The following is a 12,077-nucleotide window of genomic DNA, read 5'->3' on the forward strand; positions in this document are numbered from 1 at the left end:
CATTACAGGAAAAGAAATATGATCTGTGTTTCATGTGGGTACATGTAAAAATTGTAACAAATCAAGACAATCTGACCTCAAATCCATGTTTTTGCACCACGAGTCCAAACTCTACTTGCAATGGTTTACTGCATTCAGACAAATGTGTTCTGTGAGTTGATCAACAGATTAGGATCCCATCAAAAAAGTGCATGAAATCAAGAGGATCCATTCCGTTTACACTACGGTAGGGCCCCAAATCGCCCAACCTATTATTTCGATAGTGCTTTACGTGCAGACACACGTGATTTGTGATTTGATGGCGGATGTTTGTAGAACCCTTTTTTTTTTTTTTTTTGCGGAATTAAGAGAAACATTGCTCCTGATCCACATTTTTGTGCCATAGTGGGGCCAAAACCGAAGAGTAGCGTTGTTCGGATGTACGCCGTGCTGAGAGTCGTCATCGGTGATGTGATTCCGGGCAAATCCCTTGAAAATACGGTATCAAGAAGATTCGCGTTTGACGCCTGCGTTTCCGTTGTAGAACAAATAAATCTGAGACCAGTTGACAGCTGAATATGAATAAATATTAGAGCACCCGTATGTTCAGTTTGCTCCTGAAAAACATAGTCGGCTACAGTGCGTGGCACCATTGTCGGCGAGTTTAGTTATTGTACATAATAATTATACATAATAATTAAGTTAACACCCCCTCAAAACTCCGGGAGGATACGTGGCCGCTGCGGCTGCGCAGGCCCGGAAAGCGCCTGCTGGTCGCTCCACCGGGCAGAAGAGGGTGCTGTGGGCCGGCTCGAGGAAATGAGCTGGGCCCCTCTTCTTCCCTTTCGGCGTCGGTGATTCATTTCCGCTTCGCTTGCTTCTCGGAAAATGGCTGCAGGCGCTGCTTCGCTTTGAGGAGCCGACCCGGGACAGAAGGCCGTTGCTCTTCGCGGCTTCGGGGGCGTCGCCATGGGTCGGGAGTCGAGGTAAAGGGCGCGGGGGGGGGGGCGGACTTCAAGAGCAGGCTTGGCCGTAGCGCTGCTGCGGGCTTGCCCGGTTGGACGTTCCGCGGCCCCAGGGGCCGAATGGCGGGACCGCGGGGCGCGTGGGAGGGAGCCGGGGACCATCTGGAGCAGGCCGAAGGCGGAGGAACCACCGGGGACCCCGCTGACGTTGGGGTGGCCGCCGGACTTAGGATGGCCTACTTATAACGCCGCAAGTTTAAACTCTTGAACTTAAAAATTGGAATAAACATTTACAAGGCGATTTGCAACAACGGATAATTGGGTCAGTGTTTGTTCAGCTTCGCCTTTGGTTTTGGCCTGTGGCTCTCTGGGTAGCCTGCTGGCCTTCTCATTGGGACACGTTCTTTCTTGATGTTGAAGTCCAGTTTATAGTCTAAATACGACTTTTATTCAGACAAGGCAGTTGCCATGTTTACCCCAAGGTGCCTCATATTGATGCCCCTTAAGGGCTATGACTTGTGCACAGTTGTAATTCGGGCTTAAAACATCTCTATCACAGGTTTTATTTCATGTGGTTGTTTCCTAATTTGCGGTGGCTTTCCACTCTAATCTTTGTCAGTCATGTACGTTTATCAATGTATTCATTTGTCTAGAATATGTGAATTAGGATGGTTTGTAGAACGATTTATGAGTGATGATATTAATAGAACAAACATAAGAATTACACCCAAGTTCAGGAAAATGTTGCCAGACTGGGCTCCTAGTGAAAGATGCTACTACGTGATTATCAAAAATTCCATTATTCTTTCTGTGTTGCAACATACTTGATTCACCAAGGTTCCTCAAGCCCGTGCTAACTTTATTCTGACATTATTGTGACGTATATGTACGTGAATTTAATATATACACTATAGCATATATTTTAATTCTACTTCTCCTTAGAACAGGTTTCTTTATTTTCCTGTAAAATGAAGTATAATAAAGCTTAAAAATGTTGCATATACATTTTTATTGGTTGGGGGGGGGCATTCATAGCTGATTGCCAGAATAATTGCATAAGTAAATTTCAAAACAGTTGGACCAAATATTTGAGTACAACTGTCCTCTCCACCATTCATAAAGTTGTCATGCTAATAGTGACATCCTTCTTGAGCAGTTATTACAATGTGGTTATTTTGTAAATGTTGGAGCCTGCCCTAAAGGAAAATGGCCATTAGTGGAAAGTCAATTGCATGGCACAATCTTGAAAAACGTCCATGATTTACATGATATGAGGTTTGGTCAATCACATAATAAACTTGCAATAAGCTTGCACAGAATACCTCATAGGGGAAGCTCAGTATTATATAAAATAAGCAGAGCCCAATTGTGGCAGACAGATTTTGAAAGGTTTCTTGCTGAAATCATCCAAAATGGGTTTAGCAGAAGATACCACCTTGCTTACCTAATCTCTCTCATTTCCTTAGATCAACAAAGCAACAGTTGTCCAAACAAAAACAGTGAGTTAATCTATTTAAAATAATAGTTTTTGATCTCACAATTTCTAAGCACAAATGTACTATGTGAATGATTAATGATTGTATTAATCAAATAGTTCCCACCTCTTTCAGTATATCTGTATGATATTCGGTTCAGATGTTCATTGGGGTTTTCATGATGTTTTTTTTCTTCAGTGTATGATGGTTTCCTATTTTAGATGCAATTATAGCATAAGAAGTTTCAACATTAGGAACTGTTAGTTTTCCACGGCAGTAGCAAGGAACTGTTGTCAATTTTTCAGCATTCTCAGCTTTGCAAAAGGTTTTAAGATAGTGAAATAGGAAAGAGGATTTTTTTGGTTTTGTTTTTTGTTTTTACTTGTTTAATCCTATGCTTATATTTTGGGTGCATTGTGCTTAGCAAACTTGGGTGTACTTTAGAATCTGAGTATATTTTATTTGGGAACTGATGGCACATATCTTGTGTATTTATCTATGTTAGAGGTAAAATACATGCTTGACCAACACCTCAATAACTTTTTGGCTGAAAATATATTCTTCCTCTCCTCCATTTTGGAGCACATCACTGTCACTTGAGTGGTGAGCAAAATTTATTGGAGGTTGTATTGGGCCTGATGAAATTGCCAACAATAGAATTGTATTATCTATTGTCCCATTGATAACCTAGAGCAAATTGTATCCTTCCCCAGAAATTAACAATACTTATACAAAGAGAAAGGAGTGGGGGATACCTGCATATTAACTGACAGGAGATATATTTTTTTGTGTTGTTTTGTTTTGTTCTGTCTTTTTCTCATGAAAAATTTATAAGCTGCTTCCTTGCTATTATTGTTGTGCCTCTTTACCTCTTCCACTTCAATAGAAAATATTTTGAATCAAGAAATTAATAGACTGAAATGTATAACATAATATTTTCCTCTATTTAACAAATTATATTTTATTTTATTCTACTCCCACTGCAAGAGTTTAGGGCTCCATACATAGTACTTCCCAGTTAGTATAACAGTTACAATCAAATAGACTGCTAGAAAACAGCTATCCCAGAGAATCTCAGGAGTTTGTAAGGATGTCAATCTTGGTCCCAGTCACAAACTAATCCTCTTATAAGTCCACCACACTGATTCTTATTGACTTTAGGGTTAAAAATTCAATAGTGAAAATACTGAAAATAAATTATGACATATTTACACAACTAAGTATGTTTTAGAAGTATTTTGAAACATTTTAATTGTAGTCCTGGGAATTGGTTTATCACATTCTTTACACTTTTAATTTCTATGTTCTTTATCTTCACCCTTCTGTTATTATACAACTGTAGGCATTATCGGAAGCGCTCCTCATCACGAGGGCGCTCTGGTAGCCGTTCTCGCAGTCGTTCTCCATCTGATAAAAGAGCAAAACGTGGAGATGACAGACGTTCTAGAAGTAGGGACAGAGACCGTAGACGTGAGAGATCGCGGAGTAGGGACAAGAGGAGGTCTCGATCGCGTGACAGAAAACGGGTGAGGTAAGTCACAGGCCTTAATAGGCTCTTGCAAGGAAAATTTCTCAGTAAATGCTGAATATTTTGTAGAAGAAGGTTGACAGTACTCATTAGAATTCATTGTTCTTTTATTGGAATTCATTTTTCTTTTATATATGGTTTTTGAGATGAGTATTTTCTGCTTCCTCTCTAGTGAATGATGTTTTATAAACTAGAAAAAATATTTTACTTAAAATCATACTCAAATCTGCTTTGTATAGGCGCTCAAGAAGTAGAGAGAGGGAAAGGAGCAGAGAGAGAAGACGATCACGCAGCCGAGAGAGACGACGATCTAGAAGCCGAAGCAGAGGCAGACGGTCTCGATCTTCTAGCCCTGGCAAGAACAAGAAAGTAGAAAACAGGTAATTAAATATATGCAATTTTATCTAAGTGTTCAATAATATAGCTGTTACTATGGTCAGATTGCTGTAGCCATGAACTTTTATCATGGGATGCCATTTGTATATCGTATTTTGCTATGCCATGTTTTGTTTCTCAATCTTTTATGCCTGTGGCCCCTTTCCGACCTTGTTTTTCTCCTCTGCCCCCTGTCCAGGTCCCATTACCAATGAAAGAGATTGCCACTTACACACTTGGTTTGTAAATAGAATATATGTTTTTATTTATAATAATTTTAGTACTGCAGCATAGTCCCTTGTCAATCAACAGTTCGCTGAGGGCTTCTGCTGTCTGCCAGGCAAGGAGGCCGGCAACAATGCCTAGTTCCATGTCTCAGATACGGACACGGGACAGTAAGTGGTGTGTTTTCTGGTATCAACAAGACAGTATTTGGAGTATAATACACTTTGCTTTTTTGTGGCCCCCTTGGCACATGCCATGCCCCCCCTTACATGTTTTTCACCTGTGGCCCCCTTGAAATATCCTAGGGCCCTCAAGGGGCTATATGGCACCTGATTGTGAACCGCTGGTATTATTGATTAGATTAGAAAAAAACATGAAACTGTAATCTTACTCATGTACTGCAGTCAGTAGTATTGAGAAAAAAATATAACTCTAAAAGATAATGTGTATTTGGGGAGTTTGTGCAGATTATAATGGAGAAATAGAGTAATATCCAGTTGATTTGGTGATTTTGCAGTTCACATTCTTTTTTTTTCTCCTTCATAGTATGAATTACATAACTCTTTCCTTTTTGTGTACATGGGGGGTGGGAGGGTTGGAAGATAGAGTATAATATCTGAGTGTTTTAAAAAGTAATGTATTTTAAGCTCCTACCATATTGTAGAAAGAAACAGTTCTTTAAAATTAAGGCTTTGTTTGCATAATTTGATTTTTACAATTTGTACCAAGAAATAGCATGAATACCTTGTATTGTTCGTCATCCAATTTAATACCTCATGCAATATATTCTAGTCTTTATAATTTATAGCCCTATGGAATACTCTCCCCCCAGAGGTGAGGCGGGCTCTTACCCTCCCAATTTTGGGGGGGAATTGGAGACTTGGCTCTGCCAACTTGCGTGGAGCAAGGAAAGATACAGTCGACCCTGGGGATGGCTGGCACCTTGACAATGCTCCCTGAGTTTATTAACACCTAATTAACATCAGCCTCTTGGAAGTATCATATAGGAAGTTTGTTTTTTAGCATAATTAATTAATTTATCTATTTTAATTAAAGCTTATTCCATTTTTACTGTAAACTGCCCAGAGTCTGTACTGTACTGTACTGTACTGTACTGTACTGTAAACCATCCGCAGTGAGATGGGACGGTGACAAATTTGAAATATAAATAAAATAAATATAAATAAAATATAATACTAAACTTGACAATTTGTAATAAGTTTCTTGGGCATTGGCTTATTGTCCATCTACCTTTGTTAAAGGTTTTTCTCTTTAAATTTAAGTATTTAGTGTTCTCTCCCAGCCTCCTTATTTATTTTTTCTTTTCCAAAAACTTGTTTCTGGAATATTAATAACCATATGAGAAAAGGTAGAAACAATAAAAATACCTCACAAGGATGATAATGGGCTTTCATACCGAAGACAGCCTTTAAATTTGAGGAAAAGGAAGATGTATATTTACTAACATTAATTTCAGCCCAGCAGTAACTTCTAGGAGGATACCAACACTTGGAAAGCAAATCTTAAATCATTTAGTGAAATAAGTATAATTGTTTTCAGTTGATTTGCACAAAAGCTTCATTTAAAGAGTCAAAACAAACATTAGATTTATTATTGATATGAAATTTGTAGTAAGCACATATTCTCCTTCTTTCCCTCTCTTTATTTTTGTTTGAGATATAATAAATAGAGCCTACAAATGAGTATAAATTTGTCTATTTTTAAAGTATATATACATGAGCTTAATACTGTAATTGAAAGAGCCAAATATGGAACAATTCATCATATTTTCTTTTTCTATGGAAGCATGACAGGTCATGTGGAACAGTGCTCTGGAGTATTCTCTGACCTTTGGAATAACTCTTTATGAAGAAGAAGCTAAATAAACTAACCCATGGACAGCTATTAGGATTCTTGCTTACACTAATCACATACTTGATGATAAATCCCACTGAACTCACTGGAACTTTTGTGTGTGTGTGTGTTTGTGGGTGTAATTCCTAGTGTGTTCCCACAGGTGCAGGGTCTGCTTTTTTCAGATCAACCAAACATTGATCCTTTGATTGCAACAGGAATTAACCAACTGGCTTGTCACCCAAGCCTGACATTGTGGGCTGAGAGAGAGTGGCTGGCCCAAAGTCATCCAGTTGGTTTTCATGTCTAAGGCAGGACTAGAACTCACCATCTCCTGGTTTCTATTTATATACATATGTACATACATATATAGGCTGCAAATATACGTGCAGCTGTTTCTATGCAGAATTTGATGCATTTAAATTCTTTAAAATCAGTGGACTTAAGTGTGGCTAACTCTGCATTGGATAGAATGGTCACCTTTTTTGTTCCAAAGGGCTGAATTTTGTCTCCAAGAACTGTATTTTATCATCTATTCAACACACACACACACACAGAAATACAAATTTCCCTTCATTTTCATTTTTGATTAACTGCAATTTAGGATTGCATCCGATCTTTAGGAAGCCTTTGTACAAAATAGTTGGAAGCAAAGGTGTACATGGAATACTTTCCCAGTGCCCTACAGATTTAGTGCTCTGCAATCTTTTAAGCATGATGAGTATGAAATCATACAAAGGTTGTAAAGAATATGCTGTACATAAAGAACTATGGGAGATTTGAGCAGCTTTATAGGTCATGAATTTGCATATGCTGTCTAAACACTGACAGAGGGAAACTAATTTATTCTAACTACACTTTAGGGAAATACAGTTTAAAATTGGCTTATTTCCCTAACCTGGTTTATAATGAGTTTATCTAGATTTAGACATAATGCTAAATCTCAGTTAATTAAAAATTGAAATAAAAGTGTCTTACTTGCCTGAATCTGCCAGAAGGGCAGAAAGAGGAGTTCAGAAACTTAAGTCTCATTTACTATGTTTAATTTAATGTTGTATCTGAATGAGAGCAATGTATAATAAAAACAATTGTTTCTATTCATCATTATTGTCTGTCAAAAGAAGAGGACACATTCTGCAATACACAATAGTTTATATATCTTTCAGATCACGCTCTACAGAAAAGATAGAAGGTGTGGAAGTTAACAAAGATAAGAAAAAAGAGAAAGAGGACAAGGAAGAAGAAAAAGATAAAGATGTAAATGTATGTACAGTACAGTTATAAATGTATAAAGAGTAACAAGCCATTTTTAAATCAACCATAATTTTGAAGGTTATGCAGAGATTTTAATGGGAAACAGCACAAAAAACATTTAAATAAATAAATATGAAATAAATGTCTGTTTTAAAGGTGGTTTCTATGGGATGAAGCCAGACAGTAGCTCAAGATATGATTTCACAATGATTACATTTTCAAAAATCCTAGTAACAGTTGAGTTATGTGTCATTAACTACAACCTCTTCACCTATTTGGTCTATCCTGGCTTTTGTTATTTATTTCTCTTTTATCTGTCAACAAAACCATGTAGCCTTTCAGAGAGACAGTACTTTTCTCCCCAACTGAGTAAAGAGGTCTCAGCATGCTACCCATATTAGTCCATTTAACAAGAGTTGTGTGTGTGTGTTTTCTTCTCCCTGTATGTTGCTATCCACTGGTCTAGAATGTAGTTGTACCACATTTTAGTTGTAAGGAAAGTTCACTTTCTGAATAAGTTGTTGTACTGGATAGAACTGATAGTCAGGTTTTGCTGAATTTATGCTTCCAGGATCTAGATCAGTTTCACTTCTCTTTAAAAATGGAAGCCATGTTAGAAATTGGTAACTCACTTTTTGGGTGACTTCTTTTTCTGTAATAGAATTTTGATCAGAACAAACTGGAAGAGGAAATGAGAAAACGAAAAGAAAGAGTAGAAAAATGGAGAGAAGAACAGCGCAAGAAAGCTATGGAAAATATAGGAGAATTGAAGAAAGAAATTGAAGAGATGAAGCAGGGGAAGAAATGGAGCTTAGAAGATGATGATGGTATGAATATCTTCATATTAAAATTGTTTATGAGGGAAGAGGCTATGTACTTTTGAACATAGCTGAAGACAGTAGGCCACAATGTTTCTTAGGGTTGTGCATGAAATGGGGAAAAAATTTGTTTCAAACTCATTGCTTTCTAGAGGTTATATCAAATTGTTTTGGATCATCCCTGGTTACACAGAACTGAAATTCAAAATGCTTTTGTTTTTTTGGATTTGGGATGAAACAAAATCCAGACAGGATGAGTTGAACAAAGCTAGCATGGGTCACTCCTTGCCTCCCCTTCTTCACTCCCAGCACAACATAACTTGCCAGCCTCCTCCTGTTTTTCCCAGTGCTTTCCCTCCTGTTCCTCCCCTCAGCAGAACATGTCCCCGCTCCAATCTTCCCAGTGCCTTCCCTTTCCTTTGCAACTAATGCTGCTGACATCTCAATATGGCGTATCCCTTGGCCTATTTTCTCCCTCAAACCTCAAACCCTCTGTCCCCTCAGCTCTGATGTCCTAGCATGGCTGATTACACCAGCCTGTACATCCCCTCGATCTTCCCAGCTTCTCTCCTCCCCCTGCCTCCCTGAAGCTGCTGAAACCTTAGAGTTTTTACATGCTTCTCTCCAACTACTATTGTGTGGAGCAAACCAGTCCTGCACAAATGAAAACACCCCAAACTTGCATGTTTTTGGTCCAGGCCTAGACCATCTGAAACTAGATGTTCTGTCCACAGGACAGTTCATGCATGAAGTTTTTACTTCTTATTTCTTATGCACTGAGTCTGCCTATATTTTGTAGAGAATTTGGAAAAAAGGGTCCATTTTATTCTTGAGACCTCAATTTAGTTTTACTGGATGTCAGAGGTTTAAGCAAGGACCCAGTGTGGTATTGGGCTAGAACCAGGAAGACCCAAGTTTAAATCCCAGGGAAGCTCATTGAGCAATTTGGAGCCAGAGATGCACTCTCAACCCAACCTACTTCATAGGGTTAATGTGGGAAAAGTTGGAGATGGAAATGTGTTCCTACCATCTTTTGCTCCTAAAGAAAAGGCAGAAAGAACATAAGGGTCTAAAATTTTACTGCTTACACACAGAAATAGAAAATAGCACTAGAATTTGATTCAGAAATATGCAGCAGTGGTTTTGTAGAAGCATGCCTATAAAAGTTCTGAGTCAAGTGACAGTCTGGAAATAGAAGGAATGGCTGTATATGGAGAGAGGGAGATTGATTCTGTTATTTCATTTTTTTAAAAGAATTATTTAGTGTTATAGGTAGAAAAAGTGAAAGCTTTCACATTCAGCAATTAGCAGAAAATCAGTGTTGCTCTTTATACAGAAAAGAGTCTCCTTTTTTAGTATTAAACATGTCATTAGGATGACTTATACGTGTAGGACAGATTGTATGGTTTTAAAATATCTTTCACATTAGATGATGATGAAGAAACTGCAGAAGGAGAAAAGGAAGGTAATGAAATTGAAGATGAAGAATTAGATCCACTAGATGCATATATGGAAGAAGTAAAAGAAGAGGTCAAGAAGTTTAATATGAGAAGTGTAAAAGGTGGAGCTGGAAGTGAAAAGGTAAATTGGGTTTGATTCACTATTCAGATTTTGAAATAGGCTTTTGAATATTGTATATGACACATAAATTCAAAATTAGAGTAATAAAGTAATTCAGCTTGCTGCTTAGTTTTGTTTGCTTCCAAGCTTGGTAAAATGTTCTTTTTTCATTTTAAAGAAATCAGGCCCAACAGTTACAAAAGTTGTAACTGTAGTGAAAACCAAAAAAGCCTCCCCAGAGACTGAAAAGAAGAAAGGAGAACTCATGGTGAATGATCAAGATGCAATGGAGGTAATTAAATTGCATTGTGTTATTACATGTGAAACTCCACTTCAGGAAATATGTGTTCTAAGAGCTGGTTTGTTTCAATCATGGGAATAATTTTATTTTGTTCAGTTTCCCAGTCTGTATAACAGTGAGCATATTTGCATTGGAATCAGATAATTTGTTTTGTAGTTACTTTCATTCTGTGAATGCTTAAGATTTATACTTTTTCAAAATGAGGCATCCCTGAAAGGGAGTAGAGGGAAACCCATGTGAGATCACTCAGCATAATGAGAAATACTGTTAATATTATGGGAATTGAGATTGTGCTGTGCAGGCTAATCATGTTCCTCCTTTGGCTAACATAACTGTAGAGAGAGCAGTTAGAGAGCCTGTCCTTCCCCCTTCTCCTAAGAGGAGCATGCTTTGGGTGCTGCTTTCTGCATAGCTGCCTGGACAGTTCTCCTTCCTCAACTTCTGCAAAATGTAGGTCATCAGGGCAGTTACCCAATAACCATGTAGAACCATAGTCAGATAACACGTAGAAACTTTACAGTGGCAGAAAACAATTACAAACAAAAAGCAAAAAGGGTAGATGGGTTATGTTGCCTTTGTAGTAAAAGTACAGGTACTAAGCTAGGATAAAGCTAGTAAATGTGTAAATTTGGAGAAGAAGCACGCAAGCTACCTTGGGAAAAGGTAGCTGTTTACATTGTGAACAGTGGCATCTGAATTTTTAAATATATAAGTTAATTAAATAACTGATGGTTCATTCTAACAGAGGTTTCATAATGAGCAAATCTTTGTAAATCAGTAGTATGCTTTTTTTTGTTTTCTGGTTTTATAATTTGTAGCCATGTATAATTTCAGATTTTTTTAAAAATATAGAAATGCTTTGCAGAAAGAAGTATCTTCCTGAAGGTCACTTTTCCTGCTTTTAACCCACCAGTATTCCTCTGAAGAGGAGGAAGTTGATCTCCAGACTGCGCTGACAGGCTACCAAACGAAACATAGGAAATTGCTGGAACCAGTGGATCATGGGAAGATTGAATATGAGCCCTACAGGAAAAACTTCTATGTCGAAGTTCCAGAGCTAGCAAAAATGACCCAGGAAGGTAATAAGCACGGCGTCAAAGAAACTGATACTAAATTCAGTAGATTAAATCCAGAGATATTGTGACTTGGGCTCTTATGAAATATGATACTTCCTCATTAAATGAGGAAGTGCCAATTTCTTTGTCCCACTTGTCCTGTATCTGTTAAATTGTTCAGGTTGAGGGCTCCTTGAGCAGTGTAGGAGGCTGCAGAGAAACATCAGCACTCCTCCTGTGAGCAGCATTCTTTTCTGAATTGTCTTTTTATTGTCTAATACTTTTTTTTTATTGTCTAATATTGTCTCCCCATTGGGGGAGATGGGCAGCATACAAATTAGATAGATAGATAGATAGATAGATAGATAGATAGATAGATAGATAGATAGATAGATAGATAGATAGATAGATAGATTCTCAACCTTGGCAGCTTTGAGATGTGTGAAAGTCCAGAATTCCCCAGCCAGCCAACATGCCAGCCAGCATGTTGACTGGGGAATTCTAGGAGTTGGAGTCTACACATCTTAAAGTTGCTAAAGTTGAGAAACACTGGTCTAATGATAACTGTATCTAACTCTGTACACCACAACTACAGATTCCTGCTCTTGTATCTGGAAAGATTATTGAGAGAGAATAAGAAGCACCTAATGGAATTGCAAGAAGATTTGGGGAAAAGGGCAAAATAAAT

The 12,077-nt window shown here is 37.9% G+C and overlaps 1 protein-coding gene across 1 annotated transcript in view; it reads left to right on the forward strand.

Moving 5' to 3' along the window:
• The first annotated feature begins 823 nt into the window (after positions 1 to 823).
• Positions 824 to 12,077, forward strand: part of DDX46 (DEAD-box helicase 46) — a 42,268-nt gene continuing 31,014 nt past the window's right edge. The window contains exons 1-9 of the mRNA XM_088133762.1: positions 824 to 965; positions 2,411 to 2,443; positions 3,762 to 3,950; positions 4,187 to 4,327; positions 7,568 to 7,664; positions 8,317 to 8,482; positions 9,903 to 10,054; positions 10,212 to 10,325; positions 11,248 to 11,413. Coding sequence (XP_087989888.1) covers positions 949 to 965; positions 2,411 to 2,443; positions 3,762 to 3,950; positions 4,187 to 4,327; positions 7,568 to 7,664; positions 8,317 to 8,482; positions 9,903 to 10,054; positions 10,212 to 10,325; positions 11,248 to 11,413 — 1,075 coding nt within the window. The 5' untranslated portion in view covers positions 824 to 948. The remainder of the gene's footprint in view (positions 966 to 2,410; positions 2,444 to 3,761; positions 3,951 to 4,186; positions 4,328 to 7,567; positions 7,665 to 8,316; positions 8,483 to 9,902; positions 10,055 to 10,211; positions 10,326 to 11,247; positions 11,414 to 12,077) is intronic.

The sequence above is a fragment of the Python bivittatus genome, unplaced genomic scaffold (assembly GCF_059951505.1).
Source record: "Python bivittatus isolate LINGU-HERP-01145 unplaced genomic scaffold, Pbiv_v1 ctg000080_np1212, whole genome shotgun sequence".
Classification (NCBI taxonomy): Eukaryota; Metazoa; Chordata; class Lepidosauria; order Squamata; family Pythonidae; genus Python; species Python bivittatus.